Here is a 24,377-nt window from a genome sequence, read left to right as displayed (position 1 = left end):
TGAAGACACAAATCTTGATTCATATCAATTTGATATTTAGTTAACAAATACAGCTACAAATCTGTATGCAATCAATGAACTAAGGGAAGCATTGCACTAGCAGAATAGCACGCATGAAATATTACACAATTTCATGACGCCTAATTCCACGAAGCGACGAGCTGGTAAAGATACCGTGGGAGGTGGATGAAAATCAGGGCCAACTCTTCATTATCCGGAAGTTTTGTAGCGATAGGATAAAATAGCCAACTCAAAAGCAACGAAAATATATGACACAGACAAGTCCCGATAAATAGTGAACTTTTGTTGCCATATATTTTGAGCCATGGACTTAATTCACTACTATAATTTGGTGAAATTCCTATACTTCTTATACAAAATCTTATTCTAAGCAAAGCAATGTGCTGAGAAGTAACAAAATCAAACAAAAAGGAGATTGAAATTTCCATGGAAAAAGGTTATTATTCTTTTACTTCCAAAAACTAATTGCCCAACGGGATGATCTGCGTTGTGTCAACCATTTTTTAAACCACCGAGTAAGTACATTTGGTATGTTAAATACAATGACTTGTTTCTGATACAACCAAAGTCAACAATTCAGCATGCCATGATAACATCTAACTGAATGTGACTTCATATTTCCATGGAGGTGGGTAAGAATGCCGGTCGATCAATTCTACAACAAAAGCTGTCAATCTGGACGCGGCAATAAAAAGCTAAAGCCAGAGTTTTCACGAATTAGTGGTGGGGGCTCTATATCTGAAATATCCATCTGTTCCATTGACTTCGATATGTCATCAACAGAAAACGGAATGCTGCAAAATAGATGCTTCCAAATGGTTAGTGTTAAATATATATATATTTGCAAAAGGATATATTGATAAGTACAAGCCTGTCAAACTAGTATTAGTCTTCGCTTAATCAGTATTTTCTGTGGCTCCAAAGACACCGATGTAAACTTGCAATAGGTTCAGTCCAATGAATGAGTTATAAAGCTTAGTAGTTTATATAGCAACATTGCAAATTGGTCTCTACTCTGTGTATGTATGTGCGTGTTATATTCTACAAAAGGGGACATGAAGATAAAACCCAATTCCCCCAGTCGTGGCCCTGCCAACGTGTATAGGGCAAATTGGTGAAGCAATAATTACTGGGAACGGATGCCAAGCAGTTGACATATGAGAATAATTGAAGTCAGGGATCATACTGCATTGCTCTTGAAAACAGCCCCAATCCTTGGTGCTGCCATAAGCTTATTTCAGTTTTCGTATTTATTTTTTATATGGTTCCCATGCATCATAGCTTAAACTAATAAGAATTATTTGGCAGAAGCACCAGTAAAATGTGAGTAAAAAATCAACTATTAGTGAGTTAAAAAAAAAAAAAAAAACCTGAACAATTATCACATGGGCTAATGATATCCGGCTTACCTTGAATCATCATCCAACAGGAAAGAATTACTAACTGCGTTATTTGAATCTTCAGTCATCAACACTCTCATATTGGATATGACCTAGATGAAAAAATTGATACGGCAAAGCTCAACATAGGTTTTCTGCACGTCTTCTATTTGAAGTTATCAAACTGCTTTGTAACATAGATGACTTTAAACATTCTGAGTAAAGGTTTTCTGTAAAAACTTACATCAGAGGACACACTATGCGTTCCATATTTGTCATCCCAGTACATGGTGCTAATCCGATATAGCTGCTGTATACTAAGGACCTGTACATAGGGAGCTGAGAATGGTAACTATTCTGTAAAGTGAATCATTAATGACAAAGAAAGATTTCTTTCACTTACTGGGCACAGATCATGACTTATTTCATCCAGCGTTTTCTTTGGTTTCTGATGTATGACCTAAATTAACATAAAGAAAGATCAGTTTTCTGTATTTTCGTATCTCTGACCATTAGACAATAAACCATGCAAGATGGTATGTAACGAAGAATAGATAGCTACCAGAAATCCAATAGCCTGTCTAATGTGTTTGAGCTCATCCCAGGCTGAACCTGCATACTGTATTTTGTGTGTTTTGGAGTAAGAAATGGGGGAAGAGGAGGTTAGTATATGTACCTATTAAAAGAACTGCAGAAAATAACAGCAGGGTAATATTAACGCACCTCATCCGTTGCCTTATAACACCAGTGCTCTAATTCAGCCAAACCAGCTTTGACATATTCTCCATTACTAAATGAGCAGCATTCCCGTCTTAAAAGAAGACTGCAATATCAAACGAATTTGTGAGATGATAAAAATAAGAATTCCAATTTATAGAACAGATAACAGCCCCTAAAACAGGAAATTAGAAGGGCAGAATAAACTAACCTATTGAATAATTGTACATTGATGAAAGAAAAAATTTGTGTGAACACCTTACGAACCAAAAATGGGGGAACCTATGACATTAAGCAAAAGTAGAAGAAATCAGAACATGACAACAATAAATAAATGAAAACATAACAACTTGCCAAAAAAAGGTAAACAAAATAATGTAAGAACATAATATATAGACCTCCCTGAGGTTTAAGGAAATTATGTAGACCATCCCTAATATATTACCTCCGTACATATATATAGGGATAGAATATTATGTCTACCCTTTTATGCCTACTTTATCTATTACTTTGCAATATCGTTAGATCATAATATCAACCAACAATGGGAGGAGAGAAAGGGTGAATGTTAGTTGAGATTGTGATCTAACGCTGTTGGAAAGAAGTAGGTAGCCATAATATCCTATCTCATATATATATATATATATATAATTTGAGAACAAATAAGGGAGACCGTCTAATTTTATTGAATTTTAAGAGAAGCATGCATACGAGATTTTATTATAATCATATATTTAGCAGGAGAGATCTAAATATATGCGTAAAGAGCCAGAAGTGTTGTTGGCACAAATTGCTATAAGGAGACCAAAAGCCTAGAGAGAATGAAGTCAAAAAAGAGGTTCAACTAACATGATTTGCTTTCAAAGTATGTAAAAAGTTCCCTAAGCTCTTCACTATCCCCTGCCAGTGAGCAATCAAAGCACGCTGGGCTTCTGTGTTTGCAGGAGAACGTGATGATCCCTTAACCATGCTTGCTCTAGATGTTCTCGGTGCCTGTCTCATCACATACAAACAGCATTTCAAATGAGTGAATTTGAAAGGAAATGTATCAACAACAACATCAACATCAATAACACCTTTATCCCAAACTCGTTGGGGTCGGTAGTAGATGAACCCAAATGAAAAGTACAAAAAGATTGAGAAAAAATAAAAAATAAAATAAAAATATAAAAATCAAATGAAAAATAAATAAATAAATTGATCATTAATGCAAGCACGCGTGATAGATCAGTTCGTTGAAGCTTACTAGAGAGTAATACCTGGATGCATAATCCAAGCAAGGGAGAAATTTCTTTCTTCAAGTTATCACGAATCATTCCATATATCTTTTCCACATATGCTGTAAGCTGCTGTTTGAAAAGCAGAGCTGGGTACTTGGCTTCAACTTGTCTTAATGTATCTACTCCTCTGCTTGTGCTACCATTGATTAGGGAAAGATTGACTCCAGCTGGCGTTCCACGGAAACTCTGGGGAAAAAAAGGGACTACGCTTATCTGGAGAGTGAAAATATTTCAATGGAAATTAATCTGTTCAAGTCAGAAGCTATGTTTACCTGAGTCATCCTCCCAAACAGGGTTGCTGATGAAGAACGACGGCGCTGTGGAGCCATTCCAGCAGCACCACTTGCCTTGAGTGTGCGCTGGAGTAACAAGAGAAGTGTTGAGGTATTGGATAACCAATAAGCCAAGACATCATTGTTATCCTGGGTCTGAAGTCCAAATGGAAATATATCAGTTGCTTGAAAGTAATATATTATGAAAGTGGTGCAAGAAGAAGAGGCAATAGCATGTGTGAGTTGCACTTTTCACACCTCAATTGCATGGCCAAAAGTTTGGATGATTCGATCAAAAACGCTAGTCCGCTCAACTTCAAATGATCTCCAATGCAATAGGCATTTGTATATGATACAGGCAGCAATTGGTCTGTTCCCAGCAAAGCCTAGATGTTGTGCAATACATCTAATGAGTAACTCTTGATTCTCCTGTTGTTTCTCATTTAGTGACTTCTGTGGTTTGTCTTCCACTTCAGAGGATTCCCTCTGGTTCATTGATGGACTATGCAGTTCCTGATTAGTCTATTAGGTGACCAAGAAACAAGTCAAATCCACATAGACATACCCAAAACCAATAACACTGAATTTAAAATAGATTTAGTTACCAAAGGTGTCTTTGCTTCCACTGCAATATGACCACTTTCAGCACCTCTCTATCAAAAGAGACAAAAGAAAGCTTTTTAAACCATTTTCAAGCTTTATATTGTTTTCATGCATATAAGATTCATTATGAGGAGTACCTGCATAATTGATCTGGAGCGTCCTGAAAGGAACTTATTAGGTGCCATGGATACTGCTTGTTGACGTAGAACCTGATTCTCTGATTCTAAATTAGTAATCTTCTCTTCTAGCCTAATCATAGAATTATGAGATTTCAGTAAACCATTTGGAAAATTAAGAGAAAGTATGACATATACTTTTGAAGATGAAATTTTGGAAATTAGCTACAAATTCTTCTGCATTGTTAAGAGAAGATAAAGAAAGATAAATTTCCAATAAGTTAGTCAATGATATTATCACACATTTCATAAGAAAATCTGCACATCAAGGATTATTAAAGCAGGCCATCATTGATTATCAGGGGAAAACAATTACATCAACTCTTAATGTTCATTATTTATATTACCTGGTCAATGATTCTTGCAGCTGACGAACTTTTTTCTCTGTGTCTTCTAATTTTTTACCTCTTTCTTCACTCCAAACTAGGGCTTCATTATATTTTCTTTCAAAGTCATCAGCTTTCTGTTTCTCTGACTCGAGTGAAGTCTGGGTGAAGATAAAGTCAATTCAATATCATTTAAGATGAGATCATCATGATACGCTGCTAACATAAACAGGCATAAACTTCAGAGGAAATCGTGCTCCTTAGTCATTTTGTGATAAACCAATCCAAAGGCATATTGAAAAACATAAACATTTAACTCAAAATCATTATTGCGTTCTTTATAATCTGTCCAATTAAAATATATCATCCTAACGCAAATTGATAGAGATATAAAACCACTCATGTACCTCAGCCCAACTTCTTATGTTTTTGAAATGATTTCTTCTTGACATGCAAACATGATATTACAGCCTCCATGACCTAGTGGTTAAGAGTGAAATCTTGATCCTTGTCACCCTCATCCTTCATAATTATTCATAACTAAAGTAATTTTTAGCACGAGATAAGATGCGCTTATGCATTGTCCACACTTCAAGCCCAAAAAACTTCTCGTGAAGGAAGGACATCGCTGGACATCAACTGGCATTAACTATCTTTAATTTTCATCAATTATGAATACCTTGATTTGATTGTAGAATTAATTTCAAGAGAATGCACAATGATGTTGTTAGGACCCAACCAAATGAGGTCAAGACTTGGAAGGTGTACACACGTAGAAATAAAAGGAGTTAAGTGATGGGATAATTACTTTGTTAGTTAGGCTGGTAAACTGTCAGTTAGACGGTTAACTAGGAAATACTGTAACCATTAAGCATTATTCATTTTTGAAAGATCAGAGAACACAGTCTTACCTCAGTTGTAAAGGGGAAACCCTTGAGGGAGAATCTCTCCCTGTTCATCACTTCAGATCACTACATTCCATTTTCTCCAAATCTCTCTCTATCTTTCCTTTTTTTTGGATCTTTACTTTTGGGACCCCAACAAATGTGGATTTACTTTACTGTTTTTCAAATCAATAGGAGGGGGAAGATGCCATGTTATATTATATCCCTTTATATAGAGAGACAACATCTCATACAAATACTCTGCATCGTACTGCAAAGGTTTCACTTAGTTCTGAAAACATCTTTGATGAGGTGCATATTTAGTTCTGTTTACAAGCTAGGTTACATCCTTGGATAAATCATGTCCAGAACAAAATAATTACTATTTGAGTAGAATCTTCACCTTGAAGTTCTTTCTGGCCCTCAATCTGACATACCAAATTTTATCTAATATATTTTTTCTAATTAACAAATGAAGGTTAGAAAAGAGGCCTAAGAATCGATGTACCCCTCTAAGAATGATATAAGCCATATCTAACCGAAATATATATTTTCATAAAATCTTTCATTATTTAAAGAAGCATTATATACAGAAAGAGATGCATCCTTGAAATAAGGTTCACCTGACAGGAGATTAGTTCTTGTACAACTGAACTTTCTTACCTTGAGGCTCTCAACTTCCGCAGTCAGTGTCTCAATCTTCTGCGTATCTTCAACAAGAACCTGCGTTTCTTTAATAACAGGAGCTGCTTCTTCAATAGCTTTATTTGCGTTTTCTCGCTCCTTGATGAGCATAGCATTGGTTTCATCAACTTTTTTTTTTTGCAATATGGTTTCATCAACTTTGTTCTGCATCTCCTGCAATGAATTCTGTAGTTTTGCTATCTCCTGTGCTTTGGATTCTTCTAGATTGGTCTGCACATGATTCCAGATGGTTTACTTTAGTGCTTGCCAGTTGAGAGGATAACTTGCAAAAATTGGCCTTTTACCCTTCATTTTTATTTCCATTTTCCCAAAAATGTTCTTCAAAATCCATGATTATGAAAGAGATCAGAACAATAACATCCTCCCAAGTTATATCTATCTGCAAAACTTATATCTCACCCTTAAACCTTTTTCTAGTTGAAGACGCCAAGTGAGTTCCTCCACTCGTTTTTCAAGCTTATCTTTTGCTTCTTGAAGTGCACCAGTTTCTCTTGCAGCCTAAAGCAAATGGAAACAAATGTCAACTAAGAGGAGAGAGAAAAAAAGAGAGAAAGTTATAAAGAAACCAGGAAAATAAATTAAATAAAGTGAGACTCAGTGATACTTAAATATTACAGAATGAGTTATGTAGAAGCAGCTTAATTGGTTAGAAGAAGGTGGGGTTAGTTTTAGATTTGAACCTTCATAAAACCACCAAAAAGAAGAAAAATAATATCACAAAAATAAATATTGCATGACTCTCACTTCAGTGCCAATTTGGATGGGATATTCTTTTCAGTAGTTCTCCCCAAGGTTTATTTTGAATCTACTTCACTTCTTTCACTATAAAGATATGATTATAGTTTAAGAAATCAAAATAGAAAACAGAAAGAGAACAAATATTTTGGCTTCTGTAATCATAAGTGAAAAGTTAAATCCAGATCAGAAGACAATATTTATTTCTTCTATTGTTTTTCCTTCTGAAGATGATGATGATGAAACCAAAAAATATGAATAAAGTTTGTATATACTTTTATGACATGAAAGCTCAATTTTACAATTTAAAAAATGATCAGATAGTATTCTTTACCTTGTGCGCCTTAAGTTATGTAGGCTGTATGTGTTACATCTTTAGTCGTGTATTTCTGAAGGTTCTACTTAATGCATAAGAAACATTGTAAACATAGAAACTTACCATTTTCAGTTTCCTAAGTTCTTTCCTGGCTACACGTCCCCTCCATCTGCATTGTGCAACTAGTGAACCTTTCTTGAGCCTTTTATAATATATGGCAGCTTTGTGGCATCGCCACCGAGCCTGCAATTTTTTGAGATAAGGAATTTAAAATATTGAATACTGATTGCCCTAGTGGATGATCCAAATCATATAGTACTCGACTAAAACCTGAATAATGATAGAAGCCTTAGTCTGCTTCCTAAATCTGAACTCCTTGAGGGCAGCGATTGCCCTTAAAGCTGTTTGCAATTTAAGTGCTGACACGTGAAGTTCTTTATAGGCTTTCCTAGCTTCATATCTTCGTACGTTCTTTTGAATTTTCATAGAAGCGGCCTCCCTTCTCATGTTCTCATAGACTTTGCATGCAAGTCTTCCTACAGATAATATATCATACATCTTAAAAATATGTAGTGTGTAGAGGAAGGAGAGTGATTAAGCAATGAGGTCTGCTACAGCTCTGAGAAACATTATTCTGATTAGGAAAGTCCATACTCTGAAAATATGACAGCATCTATCCTAACAAATTAATTAGGCTATTTCACTTTTATAAAATGTTTCACCTCTCCATCGAGACTGCACATATATGGCCTTCTTTCGCAACATAAGATAATGTTTACGAGTTTGATGGGCTCGTACGCGCCATTGGATAATTTTTGCTGCATTACTAAGTACTTGAGCTCTCCGTGCATCTAGTTCAGCCATCTGACCTGCTCTCAAGAATACCTTTGTTTTTCCAATCTACAACATTTGACAGCCAATCAAATGAATTCTGTGACCAAGTGAGCAGGGCATAAATAATATATAGATGCATGTTATAAGACCATACAAGACCCATGTTGATATTAGATAATTACATCTGAAAGAGGTATTATAAATTACTGTTGCAATGTACATGAGTTATAGTTGTTGCTAAGGCCTTAAGAGCTTTATAATAGAATTATGGACAAGAATGCAAGCAATGAATATTCTGGTGAAACATTCCAAATTACCTGATAACCTTTAAGCCCTATTTTTTCGAGAATCTTTTGACAACCAGTCTTTTCATCACAACTGCTCATAGGTGAAATAACTTCACAAATTAGCACAATAAAAAAAAAAAAAAAACCACTCCCTGTTAAACCCGACTAGCGAGTGTGGGGTGAAGAAAATCCTTGTACACAGTCTTACCCTTGCATAATTGCAAAGAGGCTGTTTCCTGATTCGAATCCATGACCTTTCAGTCATGAAGGAACAAGGAACAATTTTACCACTGTTCCAGTTCGCCCCCTTTTAGCACTATGTGTGGTACAAATATTTGAACACGTCAAGCCAAAACTCTCTTCCTCGCAAGCATAGAAGATATATTAAAAGAGTGCTTACTTTGCTTCCATAGCCTCTGGGGCAAGGACGCCAAATCTGTTCACAAATTCAAAGAAAGCACGGCGAGTAGGGTAGCCAGCACAACTGATTCTGATTGCCTCTAAAACACCCTACAATGCAAGAGTTAGGAACAGCTGAAGAAGGGTCGAAGACTTGAAGGAACTATGGATATAATTCTGTATAAACCATCATCCAAAGAATGAAATAAATAAAAGTATACTCACACCACAGCGAAGTTGTTGCATAATATTAACATTCTCAAAAATTGCAGGCTTGAGGAGGTTGTTTGGTTTCACACATCTAATGTAATGCGGTTCTGTAGAATTTAATGTTTCCATTAGTTGCTGTAGTTGTAGCTGCACCATTCAGAATTTTGTTAGCTTCCTGATAATAAGAATGCAGTTCAATTTTTGTATGTAGTGGCATGAGCTTGTACATGAATTTGTATTTTGAGGCAAAGTCTACCAGTTTACCGGTGAAGAGTAGATAAAGAATGATACCTTAAAACGAGAACCAATTGAAGAAAATTTGGAAGATTTTGATGTCTCTTCCGGAAGTGGTGGAAAAAGGCCAGCTACAAAAGGACATTTGGAAGCACTCAATAAATCTTGATGTTCAGGAACCACATAATCCTTGTTTTTGTCTAAAAATTGTTCAGACTGGTATGTCACCTGCAGATTTATGAGGGTAAAAATGAATAAGCAAAGATGTCTTGCTTTTGTAGCAGCTGATGCTATGATAATGTGTCATACCTCTCCAGCATAATGAGAAATGGTGAAATCCGTTCGAGACAATTTCGGCTTAATGAAGCGCTTGTTAGTCTTAAATGTTTGATAAAGCTTGTTTGCAAATGTTTCATGTGTTGACTTTGGAAACATGCTGAAAGGAAAAAGGAGAAAAAAAAAGTGTGAACGAAGGAGGTAGATACGGTATGTTATGTAACAAGGAGCTTTAAGATTCAAAGAAACCAAACAAAAACTGGATCATGCCTAATGTCACCAACCTAAGGAAAAAGAAGTCAAAATCATCAATCAAGCTGTTAAAAGGAAGTATTTCATGGGAATAACAACAGTACTTACCAAGCTTCGTCAAGGAGAGCAACGATTCCTCCAGGTTTCTGCAAAAGAAAAATCAATGTAAAAGAATAGTACAAAAAGAAGGGGCGGGGGATCAGAACAAAAGGGAAGGAAAAGTCTATGTAAGGATTGAATTACACTGTGATTAGTGGAGGACCACTCAAAAATAGAACTTCCTTAATTGTAAATTTATATTCATCTAAAACCCAACAATTACAGATTGTGCAATATACACAATAGAGGTCCTGTTGGTTCCATTCCAAAGAAGCAAGAAAGAAACCCATCAACCAAGTTCATTTTCATCCCGACCTCTGGTTTCCCTGCATCTTCTCCTTTCCAGACGTATCCAGTTGTTCAGTAATTCTTTGTCCGACCTTTGCAGATTGGGATCAATTGAATGTTCGTTATTAATAGGGAAGGTGTAGTCACACTAAATAGGCTTTGGGATAAACTTTAACAGGATAATTAGACAAGACAGCATTGTAAAGATCATCATTAAGCATATCAAAAGCATATTACTTCCTGTTTCATTAAGTTTTTTAACATCTAAGGTGGAAGTTTCCAACTCAAATGAGTGTTTCATCAAGTTTTTGAACATCTATGGTGGAATTTACCAACTCAAAATGAGGATGGTATTTCTCAATGCCTAAAAGAAAAGAAAAGAAAAGAGAGACAGAGAGAGAGAGAGAGAACCTTTTCAATAAGGTCCAAAACATCTTGGTTGTCAACAAATTCAATGTAGCTCCAATCAATCTGCTCCTTCGTATATTCTTCTTGTTCCATTTTAAATACGTGCTGAAATTCATCGTCAAAACCATATTAACCATGGAAATAACAAACAAACTTGAAGTGCGTAATGTGGTCTGAGACTTTGCCTGATTGAAATGTTGTTGCAGCTTCTCATTTGTGAAATTAATGCAAAACTGTTCGAAACTGCAGAGTATGACAAACTGAAAATAAGTTAAAAAGGATTGGAATTTGAAAACTAACAGAGGTAGTTGCTTTCAATATCTTCAGTAATGCAATCTTGTGGATGTGCTTGTACTGATAGGCATGTTTATTCTTCTAAACTATATATTACCTGTTAGATTTAAAGCTTTCAAAACCATAGATATCAAGAACCCCAATCAAAGATTTAGAATTTGGGTCTTGTCCAATTGAATTATTAATCTTATCCACCAACCTGTCAGCAAACATATAAATGCAGCAGGAATCAAAACCAGAACCCTGTATCCTTATCTTCAGCATTTGTGGTACTACATTATAAATGTCAGAAACATGGATTCGTTTCCGCTTTTAGTATCTTACCAGTCAAATAGCCGGGAATAAATTGTTTTTGCCAATCCATCTCTACTGACTGTCGCACTTTGGGGATCAAGGCTTCGTTTTATAACTTCTTCAGGAGTGATCATGACACGCTTACACAATGCATCCTCCAAGGCATCAGCATCACACCTGATCCGATATTGACAATCATCTTAGAGGCAAATGAAAATCATATGGACGGAGGGAGTAATAATACAACAGCGTCCATACATGAGAAGCTCAGCAGTTGTTTTCAGGTGGAATTTGTCTTTGTCATCTTTTGGAACTGATGAGTCAACTTCCTTTCCTTTGGCAAATTCAATATTACCAATATGAAGAATTGAAGCAACAACTCTAAAAATGGCTTCCTGAAGAAAAGGCAGCAGGGGAAAGCATAAAGGTATAAAGCTAATCATTCTATCCTCTAGCAAGAAAGAAGCTAAAATCATACTTGTGAAATAAATACCTGATCTTTTTGACTTATTCCAACAATATCCATAGCTCTCCGGGTGGCAAGATACTCACGAGCATCACTTACATCAGCCAGTTCATAGCATTTTGACTGGTTAAGGTAGTGAAATGATCTAGGATTTCCTAATTTGTATTTTTCAATTTCCTGTCAGCAGAACTTGCGATGAGTTTATACAATTAAAAGAATCAATAAGTAGATTGTAGATAGAAAGTCACCTCCTGTGGTGCAGCACAAAGAAGATAAAAGCAGTGGTAGTTCCGTTCAGGATCATTAACTTGGCAAACCCGAGATCTCTCTAGAAGGTATGTTCGGATGGCTGCTCCGGAGATTCTTCCACTCTTATCAAATTGGATTTCAACAAATTTACCGAAACGACTGCACCATTAACACAAGGAGAATTTGAAACCAACTCTTTGGTAATAGCTTATACGTTAAGTATCATGTAGCAGTTTATTTTAGCAAGAAACATTTCCTTCGCTGGAAAGAAAATTTGATAAAAAGGCCGTCATTCTAACTGTCCTTATTAATATGAAAATGACATTTCGCAATATGAGAGGGTAGTAAAGGAGTGAAATCAGACAAATAATGAGACAAAGTTAATTTATAATATCAGACTATCAGGGAGAATGAAACACAAGGAATCCTTTATTGCCCAAATATCAGAAAAACTAACAAAAAAAGTTAACTTATATATCAGACAATCAGGGAGAATAAAACCCATTGAATTCTATTGCTCAATTATAAGAAAGACTCACCTAGAATTGTTGTTCCTGACAGTTTTAGCATTGCCAAATGCTTCCAGAACGGGATTTGACTGCACTCAAGTCAGTTAACAAAGAAGTCTCGAATGAGTTCATATTAAAAAATAAAATATGGAATGTCATTTTTAGAAGGAAATGAAAATGGAATTTGATAGAGTTCCAAAATGAGTGCCACTAATTGAATATCATACTTCAAGAACTTGTTGTTCAACTGTTCGTCCTTCAGTAGCAGCCCTACCACCTAAGAAAGCAAGGTATTGCATAAGCATTTTTGTAGTTTCAGTTTTACCAGCTCCACTTTCCCCACTGACCAGAATTGAATTGCTTCTTCCTTCGTTAACCATAGCCCTGATATCAATAAAGGCATCAATTTAATATTTGCTTCAATTATAGAAGTGTAATTTGGATCATAAGAAGAAATGTGGGATTACCTATATGCAACATCAGCAACTGCAAATACATGAGGGCTTAATTCTCCAAATGGTGCTCCCTTGTATTGTTGCATCATGTGTGCACCATAAATATGAGGTAGTCTTTGGAACGGATTTATTGCAATCAGAATGTTTCCAGTATAAGTCTGCCATAACCATTAAGAATATAGGTAACAGCTTTTTCACTGATAACTTTTCTGGATCTTACCACAGTAAAGGGTAGAAAGCCTTACGTATATTTCATTCAATTCATATCTAATTTTTAAGTTCTGCAGGACTCCAGGCTCGTGCAAATAGGACAGCTTAGTCATATCATCCACTCCACCAGGAGCAGCTTCCATATCCTTGGGAAATATTTTTAATAAATTTGCAACAACCTTGAAATAGCCAAAACAGAAGAACAGGTAATAATTCAGATGTAATCTTTGGCTTAATAAGTTACTGCAACATTTTGCACCTTTTTCCAGTTCGCAATACTTACATGAGAATAAACAAGTACTGCACTAAGGAATGCAGTAAAATTCCTCTAGAAGCAGAGAAACAATAATTATTTTCTTACTGCAGACTACAATAATTAAAGAAAAAGCAGGAATAAACAGAGAAACAGACAGTGATGAATTGGTTCAAGACTCCAATGACTTTGATTTTTGGCAGTAGATTTTCAGGATGTTAAACATTAGTTAAATAATTTCCATAAATAATGATGGTTTTAATCCCAATCTGGGAAGGTCAATGAGGAAAGAAAGAATGCTTGTTCATGGATCTCTCCCGTGTTACTTTGTAGTGTTCTTTTCCCCTTCTTTACTCTTTCCATGATCTACTTGAAGCTCAGATACGGCAGATTGACAGTGCTTTTTATTTGACTGATCACAACGGAAGCAGTTGCTGAGTACAAACCTAGGAAGATAAAAAAGGAGACCAGGGATGGAGCTAGAATAAAATATGAGGGGAGACATGCAAACCCCCTCAGCAATATATTGCATCCCCTAAATGAGAGGTAAATCATTCCCATCATTATTATTTTATCTTTCTTTTGTATTAAATGTTGTCATACAATATGCCTATGTCAAGTGTTTAGCTATCCAATACAGTATGAATTGATTCCAGAATGTAAGTCTGATTTATGAAGTTAGGGTGCCATCTATCAATGACCGAAATTGGAAGCAAACCTATCAATCTTCTCAAAATATATTGGATATGGAAATGGGAAAAAAATAAATAGCATGAAATTAGGAACCAAGTTACTGGCAGTCTACAAACCTTTTTGCCATTGGTAGTTTCAATTTCAGCATCCTTTCCATTGATTTTTAATACCTGTCCATCAATCCAAGATACGTCTGGGTCTTCAATCCAGACATGAGAACCCACAATGATATTCACTGGAGTCCCCTGCAGATGGAGATATGGAATCATCATTTTTTTATTACAATAGTTTATGTAAGATCTCATTAAGGCTCCAAATATGTATTTTTATATCATCTTGGGTGCAAGAAAAGCTAGAAAAAAGTTTACATATGTTTGTCCCATGATGGGTATCTAGAAAGATCTATAAATTATTGATGCATGATTCTTTCTGATAGTTAGCAAGGACTTGTTATACTATCCAAACAAAAAATATCAGAATGTTTTACCCCAATTCTCACAAACAGTGCCCTGATAACCAACTTGATACAGCATTGCAGAAAAGTCAGTCTGATCGCAAGTTAGTTGCTATATGGCAAGATATCATATTTCTTTCCTAATTCATCTTTTTCTACGTATAAATTGGGAGATATTTTGAGATTTTGAATATTGAAATAAGCCTCAAATAATCATGTACTGCCACAGAAAACCATAATCTACATGTCTAACAATGCTATTTAAAAGTGGAAGTTCATGTTTAACAGTTCAAGTAAAAACAATCACAAGTCACAACACGAGATATTGGGGTCAATACTGTTTCGAAACTTGATAGGCCTACTACACCAATATTTCTTCTAGCCATCACTAACACATCAGGAGAACATGCCCATCCACTTTATACAGAACCAAATGTAATTAGTCTGCTTTGCATTGAACGATTCATCAATTTTTTGTTTCTTATTTTTTTTCCACAGGTGGTATCATACTATCATTATCCTCTAGCACTGCTGCCTAAGTTGCCCAGCTTGACCTCAAAGCAACATCTCTTGAATTGATCATTTGCTTTTACATTTTACCAGTGAACTCCTACCCGCTTTCCCCATATTCACCCGAGATTCCAAACAATGTGCATTGATCAAGGAAGATCGAAATATTAAACAGTTGCGGCATGACAAAGAATCACTTGACTTCAAAGTTTAAACAGCTAGTTCATAGTTCCATTCGATCACTGGCAATCTCATTCACATAATTATTTTCCATTCCAATGCACGAAAACGTATTCTTATAGTTTTTTAAATGAGAAAAAAAAAATCCTCCATTAATTGTTCAAGCAACTATAGAAGAATACAAAAAAATAAAAATGAAAAATAGAACAGAAAAATGTTTAAAGTAGAATCGAAACCAAAATGCAGTGAAACTCAAAATTAGCGAACGTACCATTATTCAGGTCAAAATTGGACGCTTTGGGACGCCTCAAGGAGTAGGTTCGTTAACAGAAGTAAAAAATTAAGGGATCTGACGTTGAGCAGTGAATGAAACGTGTTAAGAATGTGCCAAAATGTGAAGCTGAAAGGGAAACGGAAATGGAAACGCCATTTTTTAATTTTTGGGAGAAATTGAAATTGAAATTGAAAGGAGAGAGAAGTGGAAGTGGAAGTGAACGTGGATGTGGATCCATGAAGCGACATTCTTCACCACGCCCTGCAACTTCGGCACCTTCTTCTTCTTCCCTTTGCTTTCGCGCCAACTCGTGGCTACTAATCAACTCTCTTCTCTCTCTGCTTTTTAACGGAAATAACTCTCAGTCTCTTGTGATGAACATGTTTTAAAGCTATGATGAAACAGTGTGAATAGGAGTGACATTTGTCACTTGGGGATTAGCCCTTAATCTTGATCAATTAATACAATCCATCCATTCTCAATCAAACTGTTCATGATTTCAACCAAAAACAAAATAATTATGATTTGCTTAAGATTAAGTTATAGTTTTTTTTTAATTACATTATCTTTTTTACATATTAATAAATTACAATTTTAAAAAAAATATATTAATATATGTTATATTTTGATTCATTTCAAAATCAACAAGCATGTGACAAATATTTTCTTTCTCAATTATTACTCTCTTGACAATTGAAAAATTCTTACCACTTTGATTAATGATTATTAGCAAAAATTTCTTCTTATATAATAGATAATGTTATAATTTTTTAAATAAAATTAAATGTCATATTTAAGCTAATTAATAAGTAATAACAATTTACTACAATTATTTTAAATGCACGTTAAAATTTATTTAAAAAAAATTATGTACATTGCACATAATATGTTTCCTTCTAGTGACGTTGTGAAACTTTTTTTTTTTTTTTTTATAACAACGTTGTGAAACTTTAACAACAATCAGTTTCTAACTGCTCCGGGGATTTCAGTTTCATGTCTTCTTGTCCTTATCCTCGTCATTTAGTGCTCTTAATTTAGATTTCTAGAATTACAAATGTATTAATAATAATTAATATAACATCAAACCTCAATATCATTATTATAATTGTTATGAACTCATACAAAAGGCTCACGTTATATAAAGCTCAACAATGGATTAGGGTTGACAAAATAGGTCAATCCGGCTCAACCCGACTCAACTCGCGTTCAATCCGAATATAATGAGCCGAGTTAGAGTTGGTTCAAAAAATAAATGAGTCAGAAAACTCAATTCGACCCGAGTAAGGTTAGGGTTGGCTCGAAAAAATAAAAAAAAAATCATTGATGCTATAACTTCTAAATTTTTTTCCTAAATTATTAATTCATTCAATACAAAGAGATTATACAGATAAACCATAGAAAATTTTACATTTGGACTTGGACACACCACATTCACACTGTCACACATACTACAAAAAGGTCCTTAATGCACGATTTTGGACTTATTGGCAGTTGGAGGGTATTTTTGTTTGGGTCTTTGGAATTGGGATTTTAGGTTTTAGCTTTTCACTTTACCTTCATTAATTTTTATAGTTTTATATTAAAAAAAATCATAACCAGCGAGCCAACCTGTTTAACCCGTGGGTTGGCTCGATTTTTTTTGAGCTGAAACAAGTCGGGCTGACTCAAGTTACTAACTCATTTTTTCTAATCCAACCAGGCTCATTTTAGCCGGATTACATGCCAATCCGATGAGTTGACTCATTTTTACCAAGCCTACAATGGATAATAGAAAGAGGAAAATTATATAATTAAAGAAAAATATCAATTCAAAATACTAATTCTTCTAATACAACAAAAATGAACATGGATGTGGGCTTTCAGATGAAAGGGCTTAGAATTTCAATACCCACAAATAAATCTTATAAATAAAAGGTAAAGTCTACAAATATCGACATTTTTTCTCTATTTATTGTTATGTTGTCACTATAAACACATCATTCCTTTGACTAACACCATTATTATTAGTAGATCTATTATATTTAAAGGTATCTAGTCCATAAATATCTCTATCCGAGAGTATCTTATCAGTCTCTTGACTAGATATCTCTGTCCATAGGACAAAACAATAACCAAGAAATATTATTGAGGTTTGCATTTGTCATTTAACATGACACAACAAACTTTCCTACACACACAATATTTTGTGGGGTCCACATTTTTTGAAGAAAAAAGAAAAAAGAAATTATGGCACGCAAAACGAATCTCTAGAACATTACACAATCACTTTTCCTACCACATAACTCTTATAAAACCCAATATTATTATTGCATAACTTAAAAGAATGTAATTACAATAATGATATCCAGGGTACAAAGTTAATTTATAATTTCGTATCTAATTTATAATACTATTTCTAAAAATACTAGTTATATCCGCCTTTTTTCCCTCGATTTTCAGAGATATTTTAAACCCATGTCTCTATTACAATCGTTTATCTATTTATATGTATTTTTTATCATCATTTCTTTATGTTTATAATATAATTCTAAGTTGATATTATGTTTTGTAAGTGTGCCCACCCTATGTTGATAATAGAGATCAATGTAATCAACATCAAGACGTTTCAAGCTGGCTTCACAACATGACCACACATAGTCGGGTGTACCGTTGATCTTGATAAGATTATGAGAAAGATCAAGCTTTTCAAAACCAAATTTTGTTGCTAGCTGGATTTTCCTCTCTAGGAAGCTGCTTTAAAGCCAGGTGAACAGAATCAGAGAATGAAACAATCAATTAGAAAAGGTAAAGGAATGCCATTTTTAAGATGATTCAGAATGGATCATGTAGAAGGGAATTGGAATCAGATGGTGCAAAGATTTCCAACCACAAAACAATCAGCAGCATTAAAAAAAATGCGATTCATTTACTGAATGCATTCTCGTTAAGTTTTCATCGTTGTATAGAGCCTCTGGTAATATCATAATACATAACCATCTCAATTAATACCATGATAAATAACCAGTGGCGTATCCGCGTTATATCTAGGTAGGGCCTGGTCTCCAGCTATATTTCAACAAATTTTATTTATTATATATAATTATATAAATAATATAATTGGGCCCTGGCTAAAATTGTAAGTTGGCCCTAGCCAGTGGCGGATCCAGAAAAATTTCTTTATGTCCGCACATTTAGTTGCGGGTTTCGGGGGCGAATTTTTTTTTGTAAAGAAAGTTTAAATTAACGCTTGAACTCGCTCATAATCTAGTTGTTTTCATAACAAGTTGCAGACAATAGTTTGACCAAATTTTTTTTGTAAATAAAGTTTAAATTAACGCTTGAACCCGCTTATAATCTAGTTGCTTCCATAACAAGCTGCAGACAATAGTTTAATCATCTCCGTATGTTGCTAACTAATATAAGAATAAATATCTTTTTTGGTACCTAACAAAAAATTCGGTCCCCACTTTAGTCCATTATAAAAAAACATTAGTCACCTGGTCCCTGTGAAATTTAAAGTGGACCCATTTTGGTTTTTTTGAGAGACTAATGTAGGTCTTTTTTGAATTTGTGAGGGAACATGATTTTACCTAAATTGATCCATTTTGAAATTTTAAGGATCTCGAGACTAATTTTTTTTGTAAGAAACTAAAATGGAGACCATATTTTTTGTTAGAGACTTAAAAATGTATTTACTCTTAATATAAATATTGAATCAAGAGAAAAATAAGTACTTGTAACAAAGAAAAAAAACTAAGTTCAAAAGTTTTATGTCCGCACTGGCGGAGATTTGCCCCAACGTGGGTCTGCCAGTGGCCCTAGCTAAAATTGTAACAGTGGTAACAAAGGAAGATTTGGAGCTGCTTTGTGTGTATGACAGATAACATATTGCTTTCTTGTTAATTTCTTCTTCTTCTTTCATCTTTTTTCCAATTAGGATTTTCTTCTAACCTTTTGTTTCTTATTCGCACTCACCACCCGGAACTCAGCCATTCTGCGACAATGTACGATATTTCGTTCCTTTCTAAAGATTTTATGGATACATGTTCTTAGAATATGCATTGATAATTATATTGTCCGCTAGGGGAAAATTGATTTACATTTTTTGAACCTTGTAAAAGATAAATTCTTTGTCTTTGCTGACCATAATTGTTTATTGGGTGTTTCTAACATTAGTGAAATTCTTGCCCCTTTTTTTATTTACATATTTTTTTTTGTGGTTGTATTTATTGATTTTATTTCTTTTGAAAAATGGAATGTGTTTTACGTTTACCTTTTTTTTAATAAAAAAATTATTTTAATGTTAAGCTACAGTTGCTATTGGTAATAGAATTGAATTGTTTCTTGTGTTATTTGTATTTGATTTCACAACAGGAATAAGAATTTTAGCGATTAATCAGTGAAATTTGTTAAAGAGAAAAATCAATGAATATATATATACACACACATATATATATATAGGTAAAATCATTTCTGCAGCCGCTTTACGTACAGCAACGACAGGTGTATGGTTATGATTCTCCACATTTAATGCTTTCATCCTTTGTATGGTTATGATTCCCTGCATTTAATGCATTCAAGTATATATATGGCAAGTATTTGATTGCTGCATGTACAGCAGCTGCAGAAATGTAAATCCCATATATATATATATATATATATATATATGGAGTATGAAAATTTCTGGTACATAGTCATTAATGTAGATACAAGGTATATTTTTTATGATAACAAAGTGATAACAAAAAAAGAGAAGAGCATTGATCAAGAGCAAAAAACGTCAACCATATGTGGATATTGAAGACGTATGATGTAGCCACACAAGAAGAGTAATGTCTTATCAAAGTGGCAAGATCATTAAATCAAGAGTAACAAAGAATAATTAGAAGAGCAACACCAATATCAAAGACAACAAACCATGGACAACATCTAAGAGAAGCTCAATATCATAACCATGGTGAAAAATGATCAAAACCAACAAGTGTCAAGTATTGTCATATCCAAGAAGTCAAAGCATCAAGCTCAAATAAAGATCCAAGACACAAGACATGAAGCTAAGTCTAAAATCATATTTAGAATATATCTTTAGGACTTAGAATATATATGAGGGTATATGGTAGATTGCATTGCATGAGCTCAAAGTTTTTCTCAAAGTAAACGTGTTTTTCGAATTGCATAATCATAACTTTTATATACTTTAAAGAAATTTGAAAAACTCATAGAAAATATCCTTGACATGTTTTATAAATTCAAAACATATTTATCAAGTCAAGATCTTTCATAAAAAGTGGTTGGAAGCAAGCTATAACACATTTGAACTTAAAATTTGATGTATAATTTTGCTGCTTCCTTCTATACAATTTTTTGTATCTCAGATGATGAACTTGGATCTTGTGTTCTTCATAAAAGTTATATATCTCTCTTTTATCTTTCCAACAAGACCAAGATCACATCAATCCGACAAGTATAACTCAAGTTATGCCCAAAATACGAAATAGAGTTGTTGTTGTCAGGTTGGGAATCGATTACTAGCATATGGTAATCGATTACCATTTGAGGTAATCGATTACCCACCATTTGGTAATCCATTACCACTATGACAGAATGCATATAGCGATTATAAATGGCTAGTTTTCAATGGAAATACTATATATGCATTCTCAATGACTCTGAAACGAATTGGGCATCATTCCTACACATATTAACCATACTTTGAGAGCTTCTACACTATCATTTGCATATTCTTTCATATCTTTCAAAGATCAAACATATTTGAGCTTATATCTTAAAAATTCATATACCCATAGTGCTTCAAGTTGTAAATCCACACTTTGAGAGTGTATATTCATTTTCAAATATTTCTCTCCTTGTATTCTTGAGTTGAAAGGTTTGTGAGACCCATTGTTTGAGAGGTAGCCAAATACCTAAGTAAATTTGGAGTGAATTGTAAGGTTGTCAAGTACCCGTAAACTTGGAGATTGCAAGGTATCCAAGAACCTGAAGTCTTGGAAGATTGTAAAGGTTTGTCAAGCATTCGTGAAGCTTGACCATTAGTGAAAGAGTTGATCGAGCGTCTTCAGTCTGGACGTAGGTCACAAGTGGTGGTGACCGAATCAGGATATATTGTGTTTGCAATTCTCTAAACTCTAAACTCTTTATTTTTAGCACTTTAATTGCTTCTTTGATATCTTGTATGTGCTAAAATAAGTTCTATAATTGTGATATATTATATTATGGATTATTTAAATGTATTGATTAGCTTTCAACATATCAAAGTTTTTTTGAAATGATTATTTAGAAACTAGAAGGGGACTTTTGCGAAAATCTTGTAATATTCAATCCACCCCCCTCTTGAGTATGGAAGCCACATTCTTAACAATTAACAACTTCTTTGTTTTAATTGTATTTTTAAAAAAATTAAAATATCTAAACATTGATTAAATGATTTTTGTGGATCCAATGTCACTTAAATGATTTTAGACATTTGTCGCTGATTGTTTCATGTTTCTTTTTAATTGTGAAGATTTTAGCCCCTCTATGTAACACCCCGTAGTACTCCAATTGTTAACATCCATAATATTTAGCATACACAGCGGAATACTTTATTTTAAAGAATAATAAAGCGTCTTATAAAATAAGAGTAAACTTTTTCCAAAATATTTTCTAAAACATTTTCAAGCATTCATCTGATATATTGCATTAGCGTAACATTAACGTCTAAGTCTACTAATTAAAACCATTGGCCATATCAATTGACCGTTGACCATCCGGATATGACTTTAAGTATCATTCCTGACGGAGTCTCGCGGACAGCATAACGGCTGTAATTCGAATAACTATCTGATAGATACAATAATTAAACAGACAGCTCGCAAATCCAAATAACTGAATACATACATCAAGGATATATAAATTTCAAAACGTCAAAGTATCAGTAAATAATCCACGGCTCCAATACTACAGTCATGAGCCAAAGTAAATACATAACATAATCTCAACATAAGATAATTGGACATGCTAATGATTATACATGTCATCACAGAGTCTAGTCATAATATAAATAATTAGCAGCATCATCAACTACTCCAAGGCGGGGGCCTTGCCTCTAGAAGCATCACCGCCATGGTAGTTAAAATCAAGATTTTAGGTAAAATCGGAAGAAGAATGAAAAATCGTAAATCGTAAAATCGTAATACAAATCGTAGATTTTACCTGGACTCTAAAATTAAATTTTTATATACATATGCATATGTATAAAAAAAATTAAGAAAAGTAAACTACCTGCCACCATCTTATACATTTACATACAATCATAGATTGCATCAAATATTACTCTAAGGCAACATTATTATCATCAATGGTATAATACCAATTTATCACCTGCCACCTTCCAGCATCATGTCATGACATTGTCATCAAGATTCAAGGGTATAATATCAATCCATCACTAAGGGCAACATTATTTTCAAAAAACAAAATAAAGGCAAACAAGCTCAATATAGTCCAACATTATCATCAAATACCAATCAAGCAAAGGCAAACAAGCTTAATAAAGTCCAAGATTCAAGCCTAATTTAAATCAACACAACCCTCATTATCCAACTCTAATTTAAATAATTGTCACACTCTAAGGGTCTAAGCTAATAAGTCATTCAAGTTATTATCATCAAAACATTCTTCAACTACATCATGATGCATGGGCATGGCATCTTCTATTCCTCTTCCATCAACCACATTGTCAAACTCAAAATTAGGAATCACAATATCATCTATAGAGGCACCAACAACACCAATGTCATCCTCTCCTCCAACTTGAGCCACGTCTTGTTCAATTTGAGCATCCAATTCAAAATCAAAATTGTCTTCATCTAAACCTTCATCATGAGATAAAGTTCCTTCATTTTCAACAATCCATTCATCTTCGGATGAAACATCAGCAATATTATATTCAACAATCCATTCACCATTGAATGCAATCTGAATTTTCTCCTTAACCCGAATCATCTCATCATAAATAACCCCATGGCTGGTTTTTCATCTGAATCCACCAAACGAAGCACTTTGATAAGTGGAAAAGCACCTTTTAAACAAGTCAAAACATTTTTCCAAAACTCCCTATCCATAACCAAATTTTCAATATATTTGCCATCATTTGTTTTAGCAAACTTGCTAGACATCCATTGATCTGATGTAAACATCCTTACCAATGCTCCCTTGTTGTCATTAAGGCACCCCAAAGTTAGATAAGATGTGGCAAAGCGAGTCTTGCCTGGTCTCACCAAATCTCTTCCATTTGTATGAAATTGCAATATGGAAATTAAAGAAGTCCTTGAATATATATATGTAGTAATTTTTCTTCCTTTTGCAATTGTCTCATGATGAACTGTCAACTTTTTCTCAAAGTCTTCCAACATTAGGTCAATACAATGAGCCACACAAGGTGTCCAATACAACCTTTGTCTTTTTGCCATCAACAATGCTCCAGCAGCTTTATAGTTTGCAGCGTTGTCTGTCACAATTTGGACGACATTTTCTTCTCCTACCTCCTCAACTATTTCATCAATCATATGGAATATCTTTTCAGCTGTTTTGGTGATGTGAGATGCATCAATTGACTTCAAAAACACAGTTCCTTTGGGGCTGTTTACTAAGAAGTTTATAAGCGTCCTCCTCCTTTTATCTGTCCAACCATCTGTCATTATAGTGCAACCCATATCCTTCCAATAAGCTTTATGTTTTTCAATACTTTGCATTGTCTCCACATATTGTTTCTTCAAATACTTTTCTCTAATTTCATGGTAGGATGGTGGCTTAAATCAACTACCGTGTCGGGCAACCATTTCAAACATCTCTTCA

General features: G+C 34.2%; 1 protein-coding gene across 2 annotated transcripts; it reads right to left on the bottom strand.

Annotated features, from left to right (window-relative positions):
• Positions 1-358: 358 nt before the first annotated feature.
• LOC133313957 (myosin-11-like) lies at positions 359-15,844 on the bottom strand. Of its 2 annotated transcripts, XM_061515382.1 has the most exons (38): positions 15,540-15,844; positions 14,241-14,369; positions 13,214-13,357; positions 12,981-13,126; positions 12,741-12,897; positions 12,544-12,602; positions 12,004-12,163; positions 11,783-11,932; positions 11,548-11,684; positions 11,320-11,466; positions 11,093-11,194; positions 10,887-10,944; positions 10,705-10,806; positions 10,015-10,052; positions 9,688-9,814; positions 9,436-9,606; positions 9,160-9,291; positions 8,936-9,045; positions 8,566-8,626; positions 8,137-8,314; positions 7,745-7,950; positions 7,538-7,657; positions 6,763-6,861; positions 6,322-6,573; positions 4,796-4,935; positions 4,410-4,521; positions 4,275-4,322; positions 3,928-4,191; positions 3,670-3,825; positions 3,377-3,583; positions 2,967-3,110; positions 2,329-2,399; positions 2,124-2,223; positions 1,963-2,019; positions 1,804-1,860; positions 1,645-1,725; positions 1,431-1,513; positions 359-815 (listed from the first exon to the last, which is right to left on the bottom strand). In XM_061515382.1, the coding sequence occupies exons 1-38, from the start codon at positions 15,540-15,542 to the stop codon at positions 692-694; spliced, it is 4,632 nt and encodes a 1,543-aa protein (XP_061371366.1). In that variant the 5' UTR covers positions 15,543-15,844; the 3' UTR covers positions 359-691. The 2 variants fall into 2 exon arrangements, with proteins under 2 accessions (XP_061371366.1, XP_061371367.1); XM_061515383.1 differs by lacking the exon at positions 15,540-15,844 and having other exon boundaries at positions 3,928-4,182; positions 4,275-4,317; positions 4,399-4,521; positions 14,241-14,365.
• Between the last annotated feature and the right edge of the window lie 8,533 nt (positions 15,845-24,377).

This window comes from Gastrolobium bilobum, unplaced genomic scaffold (assembly GCF_033153095.1).
Source record: "Gastrolobium bilobum isolate Gb01-03AN ecotype WA unplaced genomic scaffold, APGP_CSIRO_Gbil_v1 utg436, whole genome shotgun sequence".
Classification (NCBI taxonomy): domain Eukaryota; kingdom Viridiplantae; phylum Streptophyta; class Magnoliopsida; order Fabales; family Fabaceae; genus Gastrolobium; species Gastrolobium bilobum.
This window is presented reverse-complemented; position numbering and strand designations above follow the sequence as displayed.